Source organism: Pholcus phalangioides, unplaced genomic scaffold, assembly GCF_987345545.1.
Source record: "Pholcus phalangioides strain wild (caught in Gottingen) unplaced genomic scaffold, Ppha-v1.0 ptg000011l_1, whole genome shotgun sequence".
Taxonomy (NCBI): Eukaryota; Metazoa; Arthropoda; class Arachnida; order Araneae; family Pholcidae; genus Pholcus; species Pholcus phalangioides.
Window position 1 is genome coordinate 20,310,126 of NW_028301604.1, and position 20,276 is coordinate 20,330,401.

The following is a 20,276-nucleotide window of genomic DNA, read 5'->3' on the forward strand; positions in this document are numbered from 1 at the left end:
GGCCCCCGGGCCGTGGTCGGGTGGACCCATGCGTTAAGACGACACTGCTCAAATGGCCTCAGCCCCTAGGTTCCAGCACCTGTGTGATTCGACTCCGAAAACTCATACATTTTTTTTGACAATGAGTGCATTTTTGGCAATGAGTGATCTTAAGACATTCATGTTCTCCCTAATTTGTTGTATTATTAAAAAGCTCAGGAAATTTTTTAAAAAGTTTGTTAATAATAGGAAAATATTAAAGTTCCAAGAAAAAAACGAAGCGTATTTTGATAAAAATTACAATAAATGGTGGATGTATCTATTTTTTTTACGACTCTATATTTTTTCTTCAGTTTTCATCAGATTCGCTTGTTTCTGATTGTTTATAATATCATTTCGAATTACAAAAACTGTGAATACTGAAAATGTTTTAGAGAAAAGACTAAATTTTAATTTTTAGAAAAGTGACGGTACATGAAAATTGACGGTTCGCGTGGGTTTTTATTAGGAGGTATGACTATATTGTTTCCGTGTACAATTAATCAAATTTCTATAGCAAAGAAATTAAAAGATTAAAAAAATATATTTAGAGGAAAATATTTTCACACAATTTTCATTACATTGACATAGAGGGAAACATTCAAAATAAAATATACTTTTTGGCCCCGTTCTTTGTCAACTATTCTCATATGAGTGACGTCGCATTTATTTGCTGCTAAAACTTTGACAACATCTGGTGAAGCATTCTGTAAATGAAGAATAAATGAACGTGCAAATAAGTATTCTTACTCTTATCTTATAAAAAATAGATATTTGCTCTTTTTTAAGATTTTTTTTAGAGTTAAGAAACTAAAAAAGTTTATTTTTATTTCCTTCGTTGGTTATTTCCAAAGTCAACTAATAATAAATTTTATAATTAAGTAGTTTAATAAAGAGATGATCATCAATTTATCGTTCCAGAACGTAAGTGTTGTTAATGACATAAATTGAACGAGAACCAAAATGAATAGTCTCACCTCTTCAATATTTCTGAACCAGTACGTTAGGTGATCGAAAGAATCAAAATTAGTGACATCATACATCACAAGAATACCCTGAAAATGAATGAAAGTTTTTGAACCGTGTATCTATGTTTTCGAAAGTTGTCGATATTCAAGATCACGTGCGGATAATATGATCGTTAAGCAAAAAAAAAAAAAAAAAGATCAAATCAGCGATTTTTTGGATATTTATAATATTTTCGAAAATAATTATCACTTGAGCCGCTTACTCTAAGTTAACTAAAAGAGGAGGATTTATTCAATAACAATTTATAATAATTGAAAATTCTTATTTAATCCCAGTTATAATTTCTTCCGCATAACAGACATATTCATTGCTCACAGGGCACTGTTGAATTCCAGAAACTTTTCCTTGAAGGGTAATTCAATCTCTAGCACAAATCGAGAAAAAAGCAGGTACCGGTGAAGAAATGTATGGGTGGCTGAATACTATAATGAATAATGAAAATTTGAAATGAAGAAATGCCATACACTGGACATCAAATACAAATACAAGGCCATAACAGGCAAAATGCCCAACGAGGTGGCTGAGAAAAAAGGTGCTCATAACAAATACGGATGTTATATATTTCTAAAATACAGATATATATATATACATACATACATATATATATATATATATATATATATATATATATATATATATATACAAATGATAAAATATTATACAATGCCCATAAAATGTATTTATGGTTATTTAAGAAAAGTAATTATTAAAAGTTACAATATAGTTATTAATTATTTAGAAAAGTTATACACAGAGAATACTAACAACACGATGATCACTGGAAGAAAACTCGTCCCCCACATCATAAAAACTAAAGACTATATATACATGATAAAATATAATCCAATGCCCATAAAAAATATTTATGGTTGTCTTATGTACGTATGGATAGCTTCTCGATTTACTCCAACATGTTTATCGTATTTCTTTTTAAACGTGTCAATTGTGTTAGAATTTACTACACCTGGGGGAAAGCTATTCCATTTATTAACAAGAAACAAATCACTGGTCATACAAAAATATACTTGTATAAAATATACGGTATGTTTCGTTGAGAGTGACCGAAAGGACAAAGGAATAAAAATTTTATGATTGACTCTAAAATTAAAGTAAAATATTGAAAACAAATCATCAAAACAATTGAGAGAGTTGAGCTATGATTGTTTCACTCCTGCAAAATGATTATTGGGGGAGTATAAGAATAAAAAAAAATTTAATGGTCCCCCCCCCCAATTAAAAAAATGTCAATAAAGATTGAGATAAAAATTGAGATATGATCAAAGTGTTCAAGATTTTCAATGAGATGGATAGGATGGACCATGAACTTTTAGTACACCGCCAATCGACTGCTTTTACAAGGGGACACCAGTATCGATTGGTGAGGGACAATGCAAGGTTATGGTGTCGCAGGGAATTTTTCTCTAATAGGGTTGTTAATAAATTTAATAGCTTACCCCCGGAGGTAGTAAATTGTAACACAATTGACACGTTTAAAAAGAAATACGATAAACATGTTGGGGTAAATCGAGAAGCTATCCATACTTAGAATAAGGCAAGCATAAGTATTCTTTATGGGCATTGTATAATATTTTATCACGTGTATATATTGTTTATAATTTGTGTTAATTGCATTTTTAATTGGGTTGCTATATTTTTGAAATATATGACATTCATATTTTAATGGGCATCTTTTTCTCAGCCACCTCGTTGGGCATTTTGCCTGTTGTGGCGTTGTATTTGTATTTATAAAATATTTGAACCTCTCTGTATTATACCGAAAGAAATTTATCGTTTGTCATTGGAATAAAAATTTGTCGAGATGATGGTGATCGAAATAATTCATTTTTACTAGTTTTTACGACTTTCTCAGTATTTATTTTTAGAAAATTGGTAATTTTATCACGTAAAAAGTGTATTTTGATGAACTAAATTTACCGTATGTGTTTTTATTCATTTTTTTTATTTGACATTGATTCCTTCTTGCCCTTTCTCTGAAATACTTCGGAGTAATAGGTCTAGATTAAATGCAAAACTGTTGTTATTTCTATATAATTTTCGGGGCAGGTGCTCATTTTGGCGCCCCTTGTGTTGAAGGAGAGATCTGACAATAAATTCTGCGTCCCCTCCGGTCCAGGGCATGGGGCCCGATTACTCGGTTGCGGCCCTGTGTCTGTATATATTTATGTGTGTGTGTATTAATTTGTGCACAACTTTCCAGTTCTGACTTATGTATTTTTTTTTCCTTTTAATCGTTAATATATATGTATATATTTCTTTTAATTTAGTCGAATGTATAACAATGCATGCTTCTCACGTGTTTATTATTTTTTTATTTATTTTTATTTATTTATTTATTTATTTTTTCGTTTTTACTCCCTCTTTTTGTTTGCATATATATATGTGTACATATATATATTTTTTCCCTGCATGTATTTCATATAAAACCAAAATTTAACTGTTCACCTTGTTTCCTTGTAACGGGGCAATTGGCCCTAAACAATAAAGATTATTATATTATTATTATACAAGGATGACGTCACTCTCCGCTACCATACGAAGGTTTTTAACAACTGGCTGTTGCGAAGATATATTTCGGAAAGAAAGAAAATTTAACTGCCCCTGTGGGGAATCGAACCCATGTCCTTTCATTTTCCGGGTGAACGCACTAGACTACAGAGGCACAGAATCTCTCACTCTTTCCTTGGAGCTCGTGTACACTGAAAGGGACCGTACATGGAGTTGTGAGCGTGGCCCGAGTCTGGTCCGGCCGTCCATGTACGGTCCCTTTCAGTGTGCACGAGCTCCAAGGAAAGATCGAGAGATTCTGTGCCTCTGTAGTCTAGTGGTCTAGGGCGTTCACCCGGAAAGTGAAAGGACGTGGGTTCGATTCCCCGCAGGGGCAGTTGAACTTTCTCTCTTTCAGAAATATATCTTCGCAACAGCCAGTTGTTAAAAACCTTCGTATTATTATATAATTTTTAAACCAACTTCATACGAAGTTTTTAAAATTTATGAAAAAAAGGAATCTAAGTTGTGGAAAGCTGCTTGCATCACATTGAAAGAAATCCAGAAAATAAGAATCAGCAAGAGAAAAAAAAAAGGTAATAGAGATCTATATAACAATTACAGATAAAGATTTAACCCTATCACTACCACATTATGAAAAAAATGAAATAATTATCATGCAAATTTTTTGGTTGATCATTTTAGTTCTAATTAAAGCTTAAAAACTAAAAAAATATATTTTTTTTTTCAAAAATTATGTACTACACAAAGAATTAATTAATCTGGTACACTTGAAAGTTTCGTCTCAACACTATACGCTACAGTAAAAACAAAAAATAACAACTCAACTATGTTGAGTAACACATAATAATCAATATTTACAGTATTTATTTTACTACAAAGAAAGCCATAATTTGTTTTATACATTTATTAGGGAAAACAAATGCGGTAAAAACTTTTACAGGGGTGAAAGATCTAACTGAATTTTATTAATTGACATACTCTCTGTATTTAAAAAACTAGCTGTCTTATACACTTGTGCTGTCATCTGGTAATCGTAAAGTAGTTATTCAGGTTTTATACTTCAAAATACCACCACCACCAAACAACGATGTTACTGGGTTAAAAAATTAGTGGTGCTTTAAATTACTGTCAGTAGTGAAAGGGCTAATTAAAACAACAGCACCGAAAGGTGGATTTCTTCGAGTTACAAAAGTCAGTGCATCGAGTTCAAGTACACTCTTAAAAAGGGGGGGGGGGTGGTGGTTAATAGAAATAAGCAGCAACTGAGAGAGCAAAACGAACATTTTTACTGAAAATTGCGATTGACGTTTGAAAATTTCTCAACTCGTCAAAATGGAAAGGAAGCGACATCAGATACTCTGCTGAAGCAGAGATCGTATTGAAAACAGTGAATACCTTGGCAAAGTGCCATGACCTGTTAGAAATATATTTCCACTCCTCAAGAAAACGCGGAAAATCTGCTTTTCGTTATCAGGATAGATTTTCTGACAGTTGAGAACACGTGAAATCAATATGCTGCCGCTATTTTATTTTATTTTGTTTTCAGATCTTTCATTTTCTCGTAAATAACACTAGTGGTCAGAATATTTGTAAAAACTATAAGCTTTAGATGAAGTCGATACATTTTAATTTTAAGATGAGCTTTGAACTTTGTCCTTTCGTCATTGAACTCGAAATGAAAGGACAGATTATAATAATTCCAAACTAAAAAAAAGTTTATAGTATAAGGCTCGTATTTCGAGCGTTCATAGACTCTCATTTGAAAAAATCTACAGCTATATTCTGACTCGCATTTTTTATTTAGTTTCTCTAATGATTCTACAAGCAAGGATGGTGATTCATCACGTACAGTATCAGCTTTTCTGCGGAGAGGGATTCAGAAATTTAATTGGAAATGTTTGTTGGGTTCTGTAATTACTGTAGCCACCTGGTGGCTTTAGTGAAGTGCATATGCTATTCAATGAAGAATATTTGTTTGAGAGCATTTTTTATGAGTTTATTATCCATAAAAGTGTTTGTTTGAGCATTGCTGATATATTTGATCGCTTCTTATTTGATTAGGCTTATTAATAATGCATTGGAAGTTTCTTATACGAACATTCACAAAGAATTTCATTGAATCTACTCAAAAAGTAAAAGCGGTAATTTTTATAATAATATAATATACTGTACTTATATGTATTCTGTCATAGCTTCAGCTATTTTATTTTGTTTATATCTCTTACTAGTTGGTAGGTATCAGGCGCTGATATGACACTTCAAGGTAATTATCGTATTTCTTGGAACAAGTGCCACATGGGCGTTTGCGTCGCAATGAGAAAAAGCATTAAATTGTGTTTGTGATCCTGAAGTAACCGCCGCATTGGTGTATCCACGGCAATTTTCCAGGACAATATTCAATATCCATTTAAATGCAATTTACATTGTTTTTCTACATTTTATTCTACAAACAAATATTTTTTCTCAAGATGCTTCTAGATACTGAGAACAAATTCGGGATGGTTGAAAAAACTTAATTTAAATTTGATTACCATACGATGAGACCATAGCAAGAGGGGGGACCAGAGGGTCCACCTCCCCGAAAGATGTGAGAGAATGACTGATATGTATGGAATAAGATATGGTTAAGTCTATTTTTCTATCACTTTGGTCACCCTACCCCCGGAACACCAGATGTTTCCATCGGAAATAAATTTCTGATTACGACCCTGTTATACGATGATGTTCATAATAAATTCCTTGGGGATAATGATTATTGAACAAAAATTAAAGTGCACACAACATTAGTGTACGCACCGCAATCTACCAAAATTATATTTTTAAAACGTAAGCGACAGGGGGATAGGCCAAGAAATATGGTAATACGAAATAAGCGCTGTATAAAATATCAATTAGTAAAAGACGGGATGCATTGTTCAAAACCATAGTCAGATAATCATGGTTCGGAAACAAACCACGACAGACTGATGTTTGAAAAAAAAAACCATTACTTATATTTTTTTACACTTTCTTTAGCCATTTTTTAATCTAAGTTATATACAGAGTTTTGTACAGAAAAATTGCAAAATACTATCCACAAATTACGCAAATTTGATAAGACAATCGATAACAAAAATTCACGCATTTTTTTTATGCAAAGAATTGTTTACACATTTCGGGAAAACTCTTAACATTAAGTCTTAAGCCACATTACCTGGTTACATTATCAGAAAGTAAGAAAGAAACTCACCATAGCTCCTCTGTAATAGGCAGTTGTCAATGTTCGGAACCTTTCCTGTCCAGCAGTATCCCTAATACAATAATAATAATAATAATAAAACGGTTTTCGTGATGCATACTTAAATTTTGCCACATCGCAGATGCAATCATCGAGTGGTAGAATTTGAGAATTTGAATGCAGGAAAAGTGTTGGATCCTTAGAAAATAAAAACAGTTTTTTTTACCCATTCCCTAACGCAGACGAATTAACTCGTTATGACTCGTCGGAAGAAAAATTTAACTCTCCTCCAGCCACATTCTTGTGACATTCAAGGTAACATCATAGAATTAAAGGAAAGAAAAGTTTAGGGGGAGGCAAGTTTCAGGAAAGAACAAAAGTACCGTTATAAAATCATTGAATTTTGCAGTGGGGAGGATATGTTTGCCCCCCTCCCTCACAAAAATTCTAGTTACGGTCCTATATTAGCATGTTGCACTTGGATTTGATTCTGTCGTGAGTATGTCTGAGGAAAAACGTGAAAAAAAATGTAATCAAAGGCCAAACAACATAATATTGTTGTTCGGTTGGAATTAATAAGTGAAGAACAAATTCATTGGATCTTTTTCTCTCAAATTCCGAAAAATCTTAAAATATAATAGTTTTTTATTTTTTTCAATTTTTGAATTAATTTTCAAAAAAAAAACCGAAACTCTACATATCAACCATAGCCAAAAAGTGAATTTAACAATGTGCAAGAGAATTTATAAAAATTAAATAATGAATAATTAATATACTAAATATAAAAAACTAATTTTTCTGATAAATAGGAAACGCATTATCCAAGGGAAGGCGGGGAGGTAAATCGTATTGCAATGTGGGTGCAGGATGGGGAAAAAGGTCAAGAACCACGGATCTAGATGCTTGTAAGATGAAATGGTCTAATTTATCGCAATGTTAATTTAAAATTCAACTATTGTGTACATATTTTGACAAAAAAATAAATTTCCAACTATTAGAACTATTACAAGTGGAGATTTCAAAGTGAAATCCTGCTTTCAGGAAGTGCCTTGAAAATATTCCAAGCTTAAATATAAAATAAATAATAATAATACAATAATGAAAAATAAATCAACCTGCACTCTATCTTAAAAAGAATTGTAACTGGCGTGAGGTAGAAGGTTGTGGAACGAATAATTTGAGTTTCTATCACTTTTTATGGGGAATTTCGTTTTGATATACGAGTATTTTTGATTACGACACGTTTACGGATGGAATTATTTCTTTTTTCCGATTATTATATTTTTTTGCAAAGGCACGTGTTAGACTTGATGAAGTTTGGAAATTAATCAGTCATATTTTGTTACCTGTTTAATACGCAATTAACCAATTTCGCGTATAAAATTAACATATTAAAATCTCCGTATCTGGTTTACCTTATTTCCCAAAAAACAAATGCTATTTTTCATGTTTCGATAACAACAGCAAATGAAAGCGAAAGTTTTGCTGACGAAACGGCCACTACTTTCAATGGAAAATAATGAGAGAAAAAAAAACATTCACGGAAACGCAGTAGGCTGTAAATATGTTTGCCACACTTACATCTCGTGAAGTTATTTTTTTCTTTTTCAATTACATAAAGTGGGGGAAAGATAATTTTTTCCCGTAAATTAATATATGGTCGCAATGTGCTTCATCTTGAAGACACAGTGATTAAATTTGCTTCGCGATGTACTAAAAAGTTATTCTGAGCCAGGGGCGGTTTTAGGGCAATGCGACCGGTGCAATTGCACCGGGCGCTAAATGAGAAGGGGCGCCGACACACATTAGATATACATTACTAGAAAAATATCTTTAAGATACGTATTTAAAAAAATAACTGTAAAATAAACATGAAAAATGACCGAGATGAGAAAAAAATTGGAGGTTTGAGTGTATATAATATTACGGTTATTTTTCGAAAAGAAAAGAATCGATGGGCAGTGCACCTATAAACGTACATCACATAGCGATTTTAGCCAGATAAAAATACATACTCTCTCTCTCGAGCTCTTTTCGTTTACCACTGAAAGAGATTTTGGGGGAAGACGCTTTCTTCTTTCTCTTTTGTTGCGCTGTAAAAAATAAAAATAATGGAGCAATCGCCCTCGGGGTCACCCAATTTTTCTACTAACGAGAGCAAAGGTGTTTTCCTGTGCTGTGGGCAGTATTACAGGAATCGAAGGTGTATTCTGATGTGGGAAAGATTTTGAGCTAGAGGCGTTTCATTCCTCTTTTTTTCCGACTTGTATTAAAAACGCAGAATCGAATCGCCAACACAGTAAAGTATTTCAAAAAAAAAATATTGAATAAATATATTTACAACTCATATTATTCAACTCAATTTTCAAACTGCGCTACCCCATCCGAACGTTGGAAATTGATAAATACAATACTTGAATTTGATAAAAAAAAATGACACACTGTCTTTCGAGACTAACTTACAATTGCTAACAAATAATTTTAATAACCACTTTATAAATATTTCACAACAAAACCAAAAACTTGATGATAGTTTTGAGCAATTCATTACTCACAGTGATAAATAAAGCAAGCTCTCATTTTTCTAGATCTCACTGACCGTAATGAAATCCATAGAATAACAAAATCACTCAAAGACAATGCCTCTTGTTACAAAACTTTAACTACAAAAATTCTCAAAAGTCTTCCTGAATGTATGTTTCAACCACTGGCACACCTAATTAATAATTGCATTGAAAGAGGAGAATTTCCTGAATCACTTAAATCAGCTATTGTTATTCCTATTTTTAAAAGTGGTGACCCAAATAACATTAGCAACTACAGGCCTATCTCAATATTATCACCTATCTCGAAATTAATTGAAACACTAATTAAAAACAGGATTTATTCTTTTTTAAATAACAATAAATTCTTTTCTAATAATCAGCATGGTTTTCTCCCTAATAGAAACACAGAATCTGCTCTTTTAAACTTTTCTGAATACGTCTACAGGAATATTGATCAATCCGAAAATACAATAGGCATTTTTCTTGACATAAGAAAAGCATTTGACAGTGTAAATCATAAAATATTGTTATCAAACCTGTATTCCTATGAAATATGGGGCAATGCTTTCGATTTTCTCGAATCTTATCTCACCAACAGAACTCAAAAAGTCAAATGCAATAATTATTTAAGTAATGCCATGGAGATAATCAGAGGAGTCCCACAAGGATCTAATTTAGGACCATTATTATTTATAATTTTTATCAATGATCTCTGTAATTTAAATATTAAAGGTAAAATCATCACATTTGCTGATGATATTGTTATACTTTACTCAGAATATGAACTCCCAACACTTATCAATAATATAAATACTGACCTAAAAACGATTCGTAATTGATTCATTGCTAATGATCTCCTAATCAATGTCTCCAAAAGTAAATTTATCAACTTTTCCTTATAAAATATTCTACCTATTGCCTACGACATAATTTTGTATGAACCAGTTTGTACTATCTATCATTCATGTAGCTGTCAACATCTAGAGTAAATATGCAGCATAAAATACCTTGGTATTTATATTGATCAAAATTTAAAATGGCTCTCGCATTGTAATTATTTAAAAGCAAAACTCTGTTTCATTATTTACAAATTATACAACCTGAAACCATATGTAAACCAATCTTTTTTGTTGACGTATTACCATTCAATGTTCTAAACACACTTACTATATGGTCTGCCACTCTGGGGTAGTGATTATCTTTCCGCTATTGCTCCCTTAATTGCCTTACAAAAAAAGCTATTAGAATTTTGATGGGAAATTACATCACTCCCTCAAATGAACTTTTTTTACACCTAAATATCCTACCCTTAAGGCATTTATATCTTTTTAGATCCATACTTATAATCAAGAAAAAACAGTTCGCTTTACCTTTGGATTCGTCACGAACATCCAATAGACATAATTTCATATACTCTCTGCCTTTAGTACATAAAAATATTCTCAAAAAACATTTTAGCTTCCTCATTCCTAAATTTTATAATAGCCTTCCAAAAATTATCTATACAGCACATCCATATTTTCGATTTTCAAAAAACTTCTTGAACAATACTTATTTCAAATAGTCAATATTGAAAACTACTTTTGATTTCGTCCTCAAATTCACATTCTCTTCTTTGCTACAGATTGACTTCCTGCTCCAACTGGTTAATTTCTCATTTAAAATTCCCTTGCTGTCAACTCTACTGTACTATTTCAAATCATATTACAGTTGTATATAATCTCATGTTGATATTCATAGATTTTTTTATAAGTGATAAAGCACTCCCTGCCCGTTGCATCATTATATTGCATTTTATATATAACTTATGTATTATGTGTGTGTGTGTATATATTTTGATTTTTTTCATTTTATCATGATTTTTTTTCCTCTCTCAAAAATTACTAAACACTGTACGTAATTATATTTTATATTGTCAATTGTAGTGTTTATGAATTAACTTCATTGTAACAACCAGTATGGGACCTAGGTGTCTCCTTGGTGATTTTCATTAATCAAATTTAACATGCTTATTAACCTTATATATTAATAAATTGAATTGAAATTTAAAAAATTAATGAATTAAAACCTATGATTTGCTGACCATTTTAAATAGAGATCCTGCACTTGGGCCTCGTTCATACCTGTCACACGAGGAGAAATAAAAATGTGCTCACACGAGAAAACCCATGCACTTTGGCACTTCCGATCACTGGAAAGTCTCCCGACTCACCAGACTTTGCTATTAGTTCAACTAGGGGCAGCTCGGTAGCACTGGGTGTGCTCTAGAAAGGCGTCAAATCCGAAGTGAAAGGGCGAAAAAAAGTTTGGGGAAATGATTTCTGTCCCCTCTAGTAAGAGCGCCAAATCCAACGTAAAAGGGTGAAAGAAATTACAGAAAATGATTTCTGCTCGCTTTAGGAGGGGTGTCATATCCGAAGTGGAAACGGAATAAAAATTAGAAAAACTTATTTGTGCCCTCTTTAGAAGGGGCGTCAAGTCCGAGTTGAAAGGGCGAAAAAATGGGAAAATGATTTCTGCCCGCTCTAGGAGGAGTGCCAAATCCAAGGTAAAAGGGGGAAAAAAATTTCAACATGATATGTTATGACATAAAATATCGCTGTTTCTTTGAACGCACCAAAACGAAGCGGTTGAAACAGAAGTTTTTTTTTAATTGGGGGAGGTCAATGGGCCCAGAAATAGGTCCCGCTCCAATAGGTAGAGATTTTGTCATGAGCCGCCCCTGAGTGCAACGTATATGTGTGTGGACTTGAAAATTGTAACAAACCGTACATACAGAACTGAACATCTTTTCGGAGTTGCATGGATCTTATTCCAGATACCCGGTGAGTAACGGCAAAACCTATGAGGTTCCTAGACAGTATCTCTGTCTAGGATGCCTTGGTAAAGTGTGGTCACAACGGGACTCTAAAAAGACATCTTTTCCCTTTCAAGAAACTAATGAGGAACGTATGTTGGAAATTCAATTAGATTTTTTTTTTAAACTGCTTTGTAAATCAGATTCCACAATCATGACCCCCCTGTTTTTGTTTGCACCTTGGTAAGGTACTAGGTGGAAGAGCGATGATACGTCTCATCAAATAGATTTATTAATTAAATAGTGTGCAAGTTTATTAAAACATGCAATTTTTCCACTATGTTATATATTATTCGGGAATACAAATCATTGTGTGAACTTAATCAATCTAGCTGCCTGTAACTGTAAGGTAAGCTTATATATTACGATTTGAGGTACAGTGGAAAACATATTGGATACAAAACATATTGGAAAACATTTGGATTGGCACCGCAAAACAAGAAAAAAAGAAGTTCGGGAACTAGAGTGATTTTTATGACCATGTTTTAGGAAATGGAAAGATAACATCTGAAAGAGAGAACTGCTAGATTTTCCAGGAGTAGATTGAGTGGTCTTTTTTTGCCATTAAAAGGAGATGTAGAAAGAACCGTTGGAAGTTGCGATTAGCTGAGCAAATTCGAAATAATAGAACCATAGATCGAACTCCTTTTTCAGAACAGTTCGCTCTGTACAAGTGGAGAGTCGACAGTAAAAGTTATCTTTCTTTCAAAAGTGGAGGAGGTTGATAATCATCGATTTAGAAGCAATACTATATGAAGCTGGAATGTAAAAAGATTGTTCTCTCTCTCTCTCTCTCTCCGTTTTTTATAACTTTTTATGGGGGGTTGGGCCATTGATTGCTGTTCAAATCTAAAAAAAACAAAAAAAAAAGTATATATACGTTTAATAATATATACGCATCACGAGAGACTGTTGACACTCCAAATTCTTAAATGGGGAGGATGGGGGAGGCGGTGGTGATAGCATTTTCGAGGGGATATTTTGATGACAGCCCTGCTTCGGAGTGGTCGGTCAACCAGTGAAGGATGCAGGAAGGTCGTAATCACAAATCGATGTCGAGATTGCTTGACAAGATATGCCAACCGTATTTCAAGAAGGGCCATTTTACTAGGATCACCAGATTTTCATTTCGATCGAAATGAAAATCTGGTGATCCTAGTATCTGGTGATCTTGGGATGTTCAGCCAAAACTTCAAGAATTGTGCGTTATCGTTGAGATTAAAGCCGAAGTTCCCGAGGTTAAAAAAAAATCTACAAAGAGAAAAAAACAACCCCTTCCCAGTGCCGTCTTAACGCATGGGCCACCCGGGCACGGCCCGGCAGCCTGAAGAGTAGAGGGGGCCTCATGAAAATAATATCTAGTTAAAATTTTCTAGAATTTACTAGGTAGGGCCTCAGAAAAACCACTTGGCTCGGGGGGGGGGGCATGATGCTCTTAAGACGGACCTGCCCCCTTCCCCAAAGCCGTAGGCTTTTTCGGGGGCAGTCTTTTCTTGGAGTCTCCTTGAAATGGTTATGCTCAGGAAAAGGAAGAGTTACAAGCGACCCCCCCTATTCGATTCTGGGTACAGCCCAAGTTACCTCAGAATAGTTACGGGCAAGCCCAAGTTGCAAGGCCGGGTGCTTTAGCAGGTGTTTGAATGCCCCTTCCGTTTCTTAGTACTGTGGGTCTGAAAGGGATAATTTCAAATGAAGTTCATGAGTTTTATAAATATGAAAGAAAAATCATACGGAAATATCACTTTAATTTAACCAATTTTATTATCAGTTTAGCCCATACGTGATGCGTGCACTACACGTATTTTACTATAAAAATCCAATTAAAATTCGTGTGAAGAAGATAGATTCTTTGTGAGTATCCTGCATAAATGTGTGACGTTTTGCTTTTTTTAATTTTTTTAAATCTCTTAATTAAATCAAACAAGTTGGGTTTTTATGCTTGTTTACAAGTTAAATAGCAGTAATCCCATTTTAGGAAGAAAGTTTTTCCGACTTCTTCATCCCTTGATATCCAACAGGAGGGGGGGGGGCGATGAGGGTGATCACCACACCAAGAGTCTGATAATACGGTAGAATGAATCTGCCCGTATTTTAAGGGACAGTAATAATACTAGCAAAAATTGCCTCCTCCGGCACATCACTCTGGATCGACGCCTGGGGGAAGGGGGGGGGCGCTGACTACTGTTTTTGCACAGGGCGCCGCTAGGTATAAGACTGGCCCTGTTCTGACCTTACACTTTATTCGATTAAACCCTTGGTATTCGGTGAGGCATGATTGCATTGCCTGAGTACTTCCATCTTATTCGCAATATATACGAGCCTGTTTGTGGATGAAATTTCTTTTCCACTAAAAATTTTTGTATCCATTATTTTTTTTTAACTGAGAATCTCTACGTGAGCTTCATTTCTGCTTTTTCCTTCAAAGCACATTCGAAAATATTTCTAGCTTCCCTGTGACCCCTTGAAAGAAATTGCCTACTCAGCTATCTAGAATTGTTGTTTTCCAGTCGATTTTTTTTGAAAAGCATGAAAACTATTCTACAGAGACACACACATTATGCTTTTAAATTTTTTTTCTCTTTTAAGAATACTTTTCATATACTTTTATAATTTTAGGTCATACGTCGTACCATTCGCATTTTCTTTGTCAACTTAAAATTACTCTCACGTGTAATTTAAGTCTGCATATGCCGTCAGATATCTTACATTTCATTTTTGAAATAGAAAGACGCGTTCTACCAGCATGTTTAAACGTACTTGAAAAATTTGAATCTCAAACTTATTATAACATCACAATATTGACATATTTTAAGCAGTAAAAGACAAAAAGTGACAGCGAATTTCAAAATAACTATTATTAGTTCAAATCATGGTAAGAAAACGTAAGAGAAATTTTAACGCAAGAGAAAAAAAACGTAGAGAAAACGTAGCTGAATGATACTTTTAAAATAAATCACATGGGTTGTAAGAGGTGAACAGAAAACCTTAAAAAATTCCGTTCTCAATTTCAGATACTCACACAAACAAATTGCGCGTAGAATGATAGTAATGGGTAAAGTTATTTACCAGATTTGAAGTTTTATTGGCATCCCATCTAAATTAACTATCTTCTGTTTGAAATCTATACCTAAAAATAAAATAATGTAAAATTAGTGAAGCTTTGTTCACAGTATGGTAAACAATAAACTTAGTAACTGACTGATTTTATCAGGTTCACTGAAATTGCAAAGAGAACATAGAGCCAGCCCACTGTACATAATCATGAAAAATAAAGACAAACTTTTATGTGTGAAAATTTAATTAATATGAGAGTTACAATTTTTCTCGAACAATTAAGCAAATTGCCTTCAAACCAATCCTAAACATGTATTCCAGAACTTAGTGTCTGTAGCATTGAAAAAAGAAAACTTTACTGAAAATTATAATTTATATTTAAAAAAATTAAGATTTTACGTAGGTATATATGGAGAAACTTTTTCAAAATTTAGTTAATGCCCCAAATAACATAACTGAATAGAAGATATATTAACCAATTATTCCTTTTTATGTCTTGAGCATTTAGGGATTTTATATTTTCATATACTTTATGAAATGGATGAACTTACACATTAGAGCGGTCAGAAAGAAAACCTTGAACTTTTATTTTACGCTGATGCTACTATTCCAAGAAACCTCCAGGCGTTTAGACAAATTGCCAAAACTTCTTAGATAATGATGTATTATTTAAATTCATTCATTTATTGCTGTATACAGCCGTGGCTTATTTTCTTTTTCTATTTTGTGCGTAAGTAATTTTAATTCAATCTCATTGTAGCTTTAGCTAATTTTTAAGATAATTAAAGAAAGGTGAACCTGACAGAAAGTGTTAACCTCGACATTTCTCTTCAGTTAGTCCTGAAGATCTTCGTTCCTGAGCCGGGAATTCGATCTCAGACGAGCATAGACAGAGACGGTTAATAGTACTAACCACTCAATTACAGTACTAGGAGGTGTATTAAACTTCCTCTTAAATAAACACTGATAAAAAACTTCATTTTTTTCTTTAAAAAGTACTTTAGTGTATATGACGGAAGCTTGATCATTGATATGACTTGTCCGTTGAGTTTTTGCTATTCATTTTTATCAACCAAGAAAACACCATGATAAGAAGCTTTTTACCTCCTGTTTATCGAACTTTATCTATTCACAACTTTTCGTAACAAGTTCCAAAAACATCTTTCCATTTGATTAAACATAATTACAGAAATTTAAATTCAAAATATAATCATGTCAATAGCAACGATTTTTGAAATAAATTCTTATTTTCACACAAAATAAATTTTGTCTGCTCATTTTAAAGAACCAGAGATACACTTTTGAGGAAGACCAGAGATAACATATTTAATAACAAGGGTAATAATTCGCTTAAGATATACGAAATAAGAAGTGATAAAAAAGAAATACTTGACAGTTGTGGATGGTTGATAGTGTCAAGAATTTGAAAGCTTGCCAAGCTGTAAATTGCATTATTAAATACATTAAATTTGTTCGAAATGAGACCTTTTTATTTTAAATTCATTCGAATCAAACGTTTCTCCGTCATAAAAAAAATTATACAATCTACCACATGACTTCCTTCCATTACTTATTAAAATGCTATGACTTGGAAAAGAAGTTCATTTTGAAAATGGAAACTCTCAACAAACATTCCTTACTTACTTCGCAAAAGAGAAATGCATTATAGGATCAGATCGCAATACTGATATAAATTTGTAAAGATGATCAATTGATCAGTTTTACTGATTGTATCAGTTATTTAAAGAAACAAATATCAGAACAAAATTTTATTCAGATTTGAATAACGTAAATTAAATATCGAAATACAGTTGCAATTCTTGTGCTGACGTGTACAATTAATACAAATGGAGAGCGAAAAATATTCTCTAAAAATGCTTCAACTTACGAGCATGGGTAATGTAAATAGTAAAAAATTAACAAAGTAGAAGGTCCATTCTCTGGCAACCCGGCTGAAGCCCATCAGCTTCATTTAATGAAATATGATTGTCGTTTTCTCTGGACCTATGTATTCGTGCTCAATCTTACCTGCTTTATTCCTAATTCAACGACCGAAAACTTGTGGTTTTCAAACTTTTGCCACTGGAGACTCCCTTCCCTTATCATCGTTTATCCGCAGCTCCCCAAAATAGTACTGTATCAAAAAAAACCACTTCATAGCACACATCAATATCGACAGCTCACCACAACGTCGCTAACAAAGGTTGGCGATACCCCTAGGAGCCACTTGCACACTTTGAGAAATACTACTTTATGGATTAGGGCTACCACACCCATATCCTTTTTGAAAAGACGCTGACTGAAGCTACAGTCCTGGGAGCCTGATATGAATGTAATTATATATATATGGCTTTTGAAAGGGGCACAAAAGATTTGGGGCGAAAAGATGCAAGCATTTTCTTCCCGAGGAATTTTGAGTTAATAACCTTCAAAAAGCATTCAAATTAACCGAAATATTTTAAAATAGGATATAAAGGTATTTTTTTCCGGGGGGGAAGAGGCTCGTGCCCACCCCTCCCAAGACGATGAAAAATTGCTCCTATGCTCTGATGTTGTGTTTCACTGTTTTACCCTCGGGACACCCATGTCAATAGCTTTTAATCATTCTTATTTTTTGAAAGCTTAACGAGAATAACAAAATTTTGGACATTTATGTTTATTAAATGGGATTTTTTTTTTTTTTAAATATAAACAGAGTGGGCAAAAAGTCCGTAGAGACTTTAAAAATGAATAAAACCCGGAAAAAAACCGAAATAAAAAACGGTTTGCAGGGTTAGCATCGCTTTAGGTCAAGGGAATAATTTTTTTTAAGACAGGAAAAAACTCAAAACAGCCGATAGGTGGAGCTGGTACGAGCGACTTCGGTGGAAATATGCAAATGAGACGGTTATAAGAAAATTGCGCTCCTAATCCACAATCAGTTCATTGTTGTAAACCGTGTATGTGGACCTGCTGCACTCTGCCGTTGCTGGATTTGTGACTCGCCTGCAATGGGTTATCCCCTGTGATGGTGTTGGTCATGTGGTACACATACTGCTGTAATAAACGATTTGGAGACATTTTGTTCGTTATTTGCGTATCTTTTCTTTGACTTGTGTACGTCAGCGCTGCCTATCGGCTGTTTTTTGGTTATTTTTTTCCTGTCTTAAAAAAATTCCCGTGACCTAGCAATGCTAACCCTGCAAACCGTTTTTTATTTCGGTTATTTTTCCGGTTTTCATGAATTTTTAAAGTTTCTACGCGGGCTTCTCGCTGACCCTGTATATAAATAGGTTTAATAGTATTTTCAGTAAAAAAGAAAAATTAAAAAAAACAAACAACAAAACTACCCCTCCTCAAAAGGTCTTGCCTACATGCTCTACGCAGAAACACTGCTATGATGAAAATGCACGCACTAACGCCTTCTCTTTTTCCGAGCTTTAACGCTTTTAATTAAATTGCATTATCGATGACTTAAGAATCATAAAAATCAGTTTTTAATCCAGTTATAATGTATAGAAGAAAACAATAAGCTTTTTTGAACTAGAATCTATTTTCTATTTTTTTTCATATGTAACCAACATTCTATGTTTGCTGAATTTCTGCGGAGGAAATGTAAATACTTTATTAAAAAGAGGAAAACCCGCACCTCGCTAAAGAGTTAATCTCGTAAATCGAGGATCGCCAATTTGTTTGAGTTGGAAAAACTCTCTCGCGAGAAGTTGTTGAATTCTCAGTTTGCATTATTACTCAGAATTCATTCTCAATTCAAATTCCTTTACACCATTCTTTGTGGAAAAAAAAATTTCAGAGGTAAATGAGCACATATATTAAGCGCGTTTAACTTTTTTGTTGATACAAAACATGAGGGGCTGCGTAAGTGGAAATAAAGAGTGAAACGGTTTTCCGGAAGTTGGCTTATGAATACTCAAACTACTCCCGTAAAGAGGGGGAGCACTCCTTAATTGTCGAGTTTTTCTCTTGTGATAGCCAAAAGAGGACACCATCTCATCAATTATGAACCCAATAATAGAAGCAGCAATATTAAAAGAGCTTAAGTACGAGTAGAATGTTCGAAGAGTGCCTAGCCATTGTGTTTTAAAAGTGATAAGCTTACCATTATGTTTGCTTCTTAGCAAAATGAGAGATGCTGCAACAAAAACTGCTACTTCAGCAGCTAGCTCCGACAAGGTTTGAATAGATGCTCAAGCCTGTTGAACAGTCGACAAAATATTCAGGTATACGGAAGAGAATAGGAAATTTAAAAAAAAAAATTCACTTTATTGCTATTTGGCAAATTTGTTTTCAACACGGATTTTTTTTTATCATGTACATTTTTGTTTGTTTCTTCTCGTAAAGTACCAATAAGTCTAAATAACTATTTAACAAAATGAAAATTGGTCGTAGTAATTCATGTTGCGAGATAAACGATTGGATACGTAAAAGATGGGTATTATACATTGGATACGTCAAAGATGCTTTTTTTAAATAGTATGACAGACACATCGATATACGAATGATATAGAAATCCGACTTCATTAATTTGACCCAAGTCATAGGAAATCCTTTGTTTACAGATTTTCTCAGTCTGTTTGCGCACGGTACCAAATCAAACTTCATGCTAAAAATACTGTAACTATAGCTGACATAGTTTGCAGATTTCTCTCTCTTTGTTTCTCCAGAAAAAAAAACCAAAATATATACAGGGTGTCCTGTAAGTGCTAACTCGGCTTTTATCTCCTCAACCGTCAGTCGTAGAGGTATGATTCCAACTTAAAAAGTGCTCAACAGGCGTTAAAAAATTACCCTGTACCAGTTTTGAGAGGGGAAAATACAGTGTGTAACAAAATAAAAAATCTAAATTTTTATGCGATCTTTCCGTCCTCTAACTATCAATTACAAAGTTGTTTCCTTGTTTTTCCCCCGATGCAACAAAAAAAATTCCATGTTTCTAAGTGCAATATTCACAGAGACGGTTTTCCGTATTTAACGCTGTACGATGGACGGTTGATGAGATAAAGGCCCTGCTAGCACTTACAGGATATCC

The 20,276-nt window shown here is 33.5% G+C and overlaps 1 protein-coding gene and 1 non-coding gene across 2 annotated transcripts in view; one reads left to right on the top strand and one right to left on the bottom strand.

Annotated features, from left to right (window-relative positions):
• LOC149080198 (ras-related protein Rab-8A-like) overlaps positions 1–20,276 on the bottom strand; it is a 33,703-nt gene that overhangs the window by 12,763 nt on the left and 664 nt on the right. The window contains exons 2-5 of the mRNA XM_089239245.1: positions 15,263–15,323; positions 6,806–6,866; positions 996–1,073; positions 636–725 (exon numbers count right to left, since the gene is read on the bottom strand). Coding sequence (XP_089095371.1) covers positions 636–725; positions 996–1,073; positions 6,806–6,866; positions 15,263–15,323 — 290 coding nt within the window. The remainder of the gene's footprint in view (positions 1–635; positions 726–995; positions 1,074–6,805; positions 6,867–15,262; positions 15,324–20,276) is intronic.
• Positions 3,876–3,949, top strand: TRNAS-GGA (transfer RNA serine (anticodon GGA)). Its single transcript has one exon. It is a non-coding gene; the product is annotated as a tRNA-Ser (tRNA).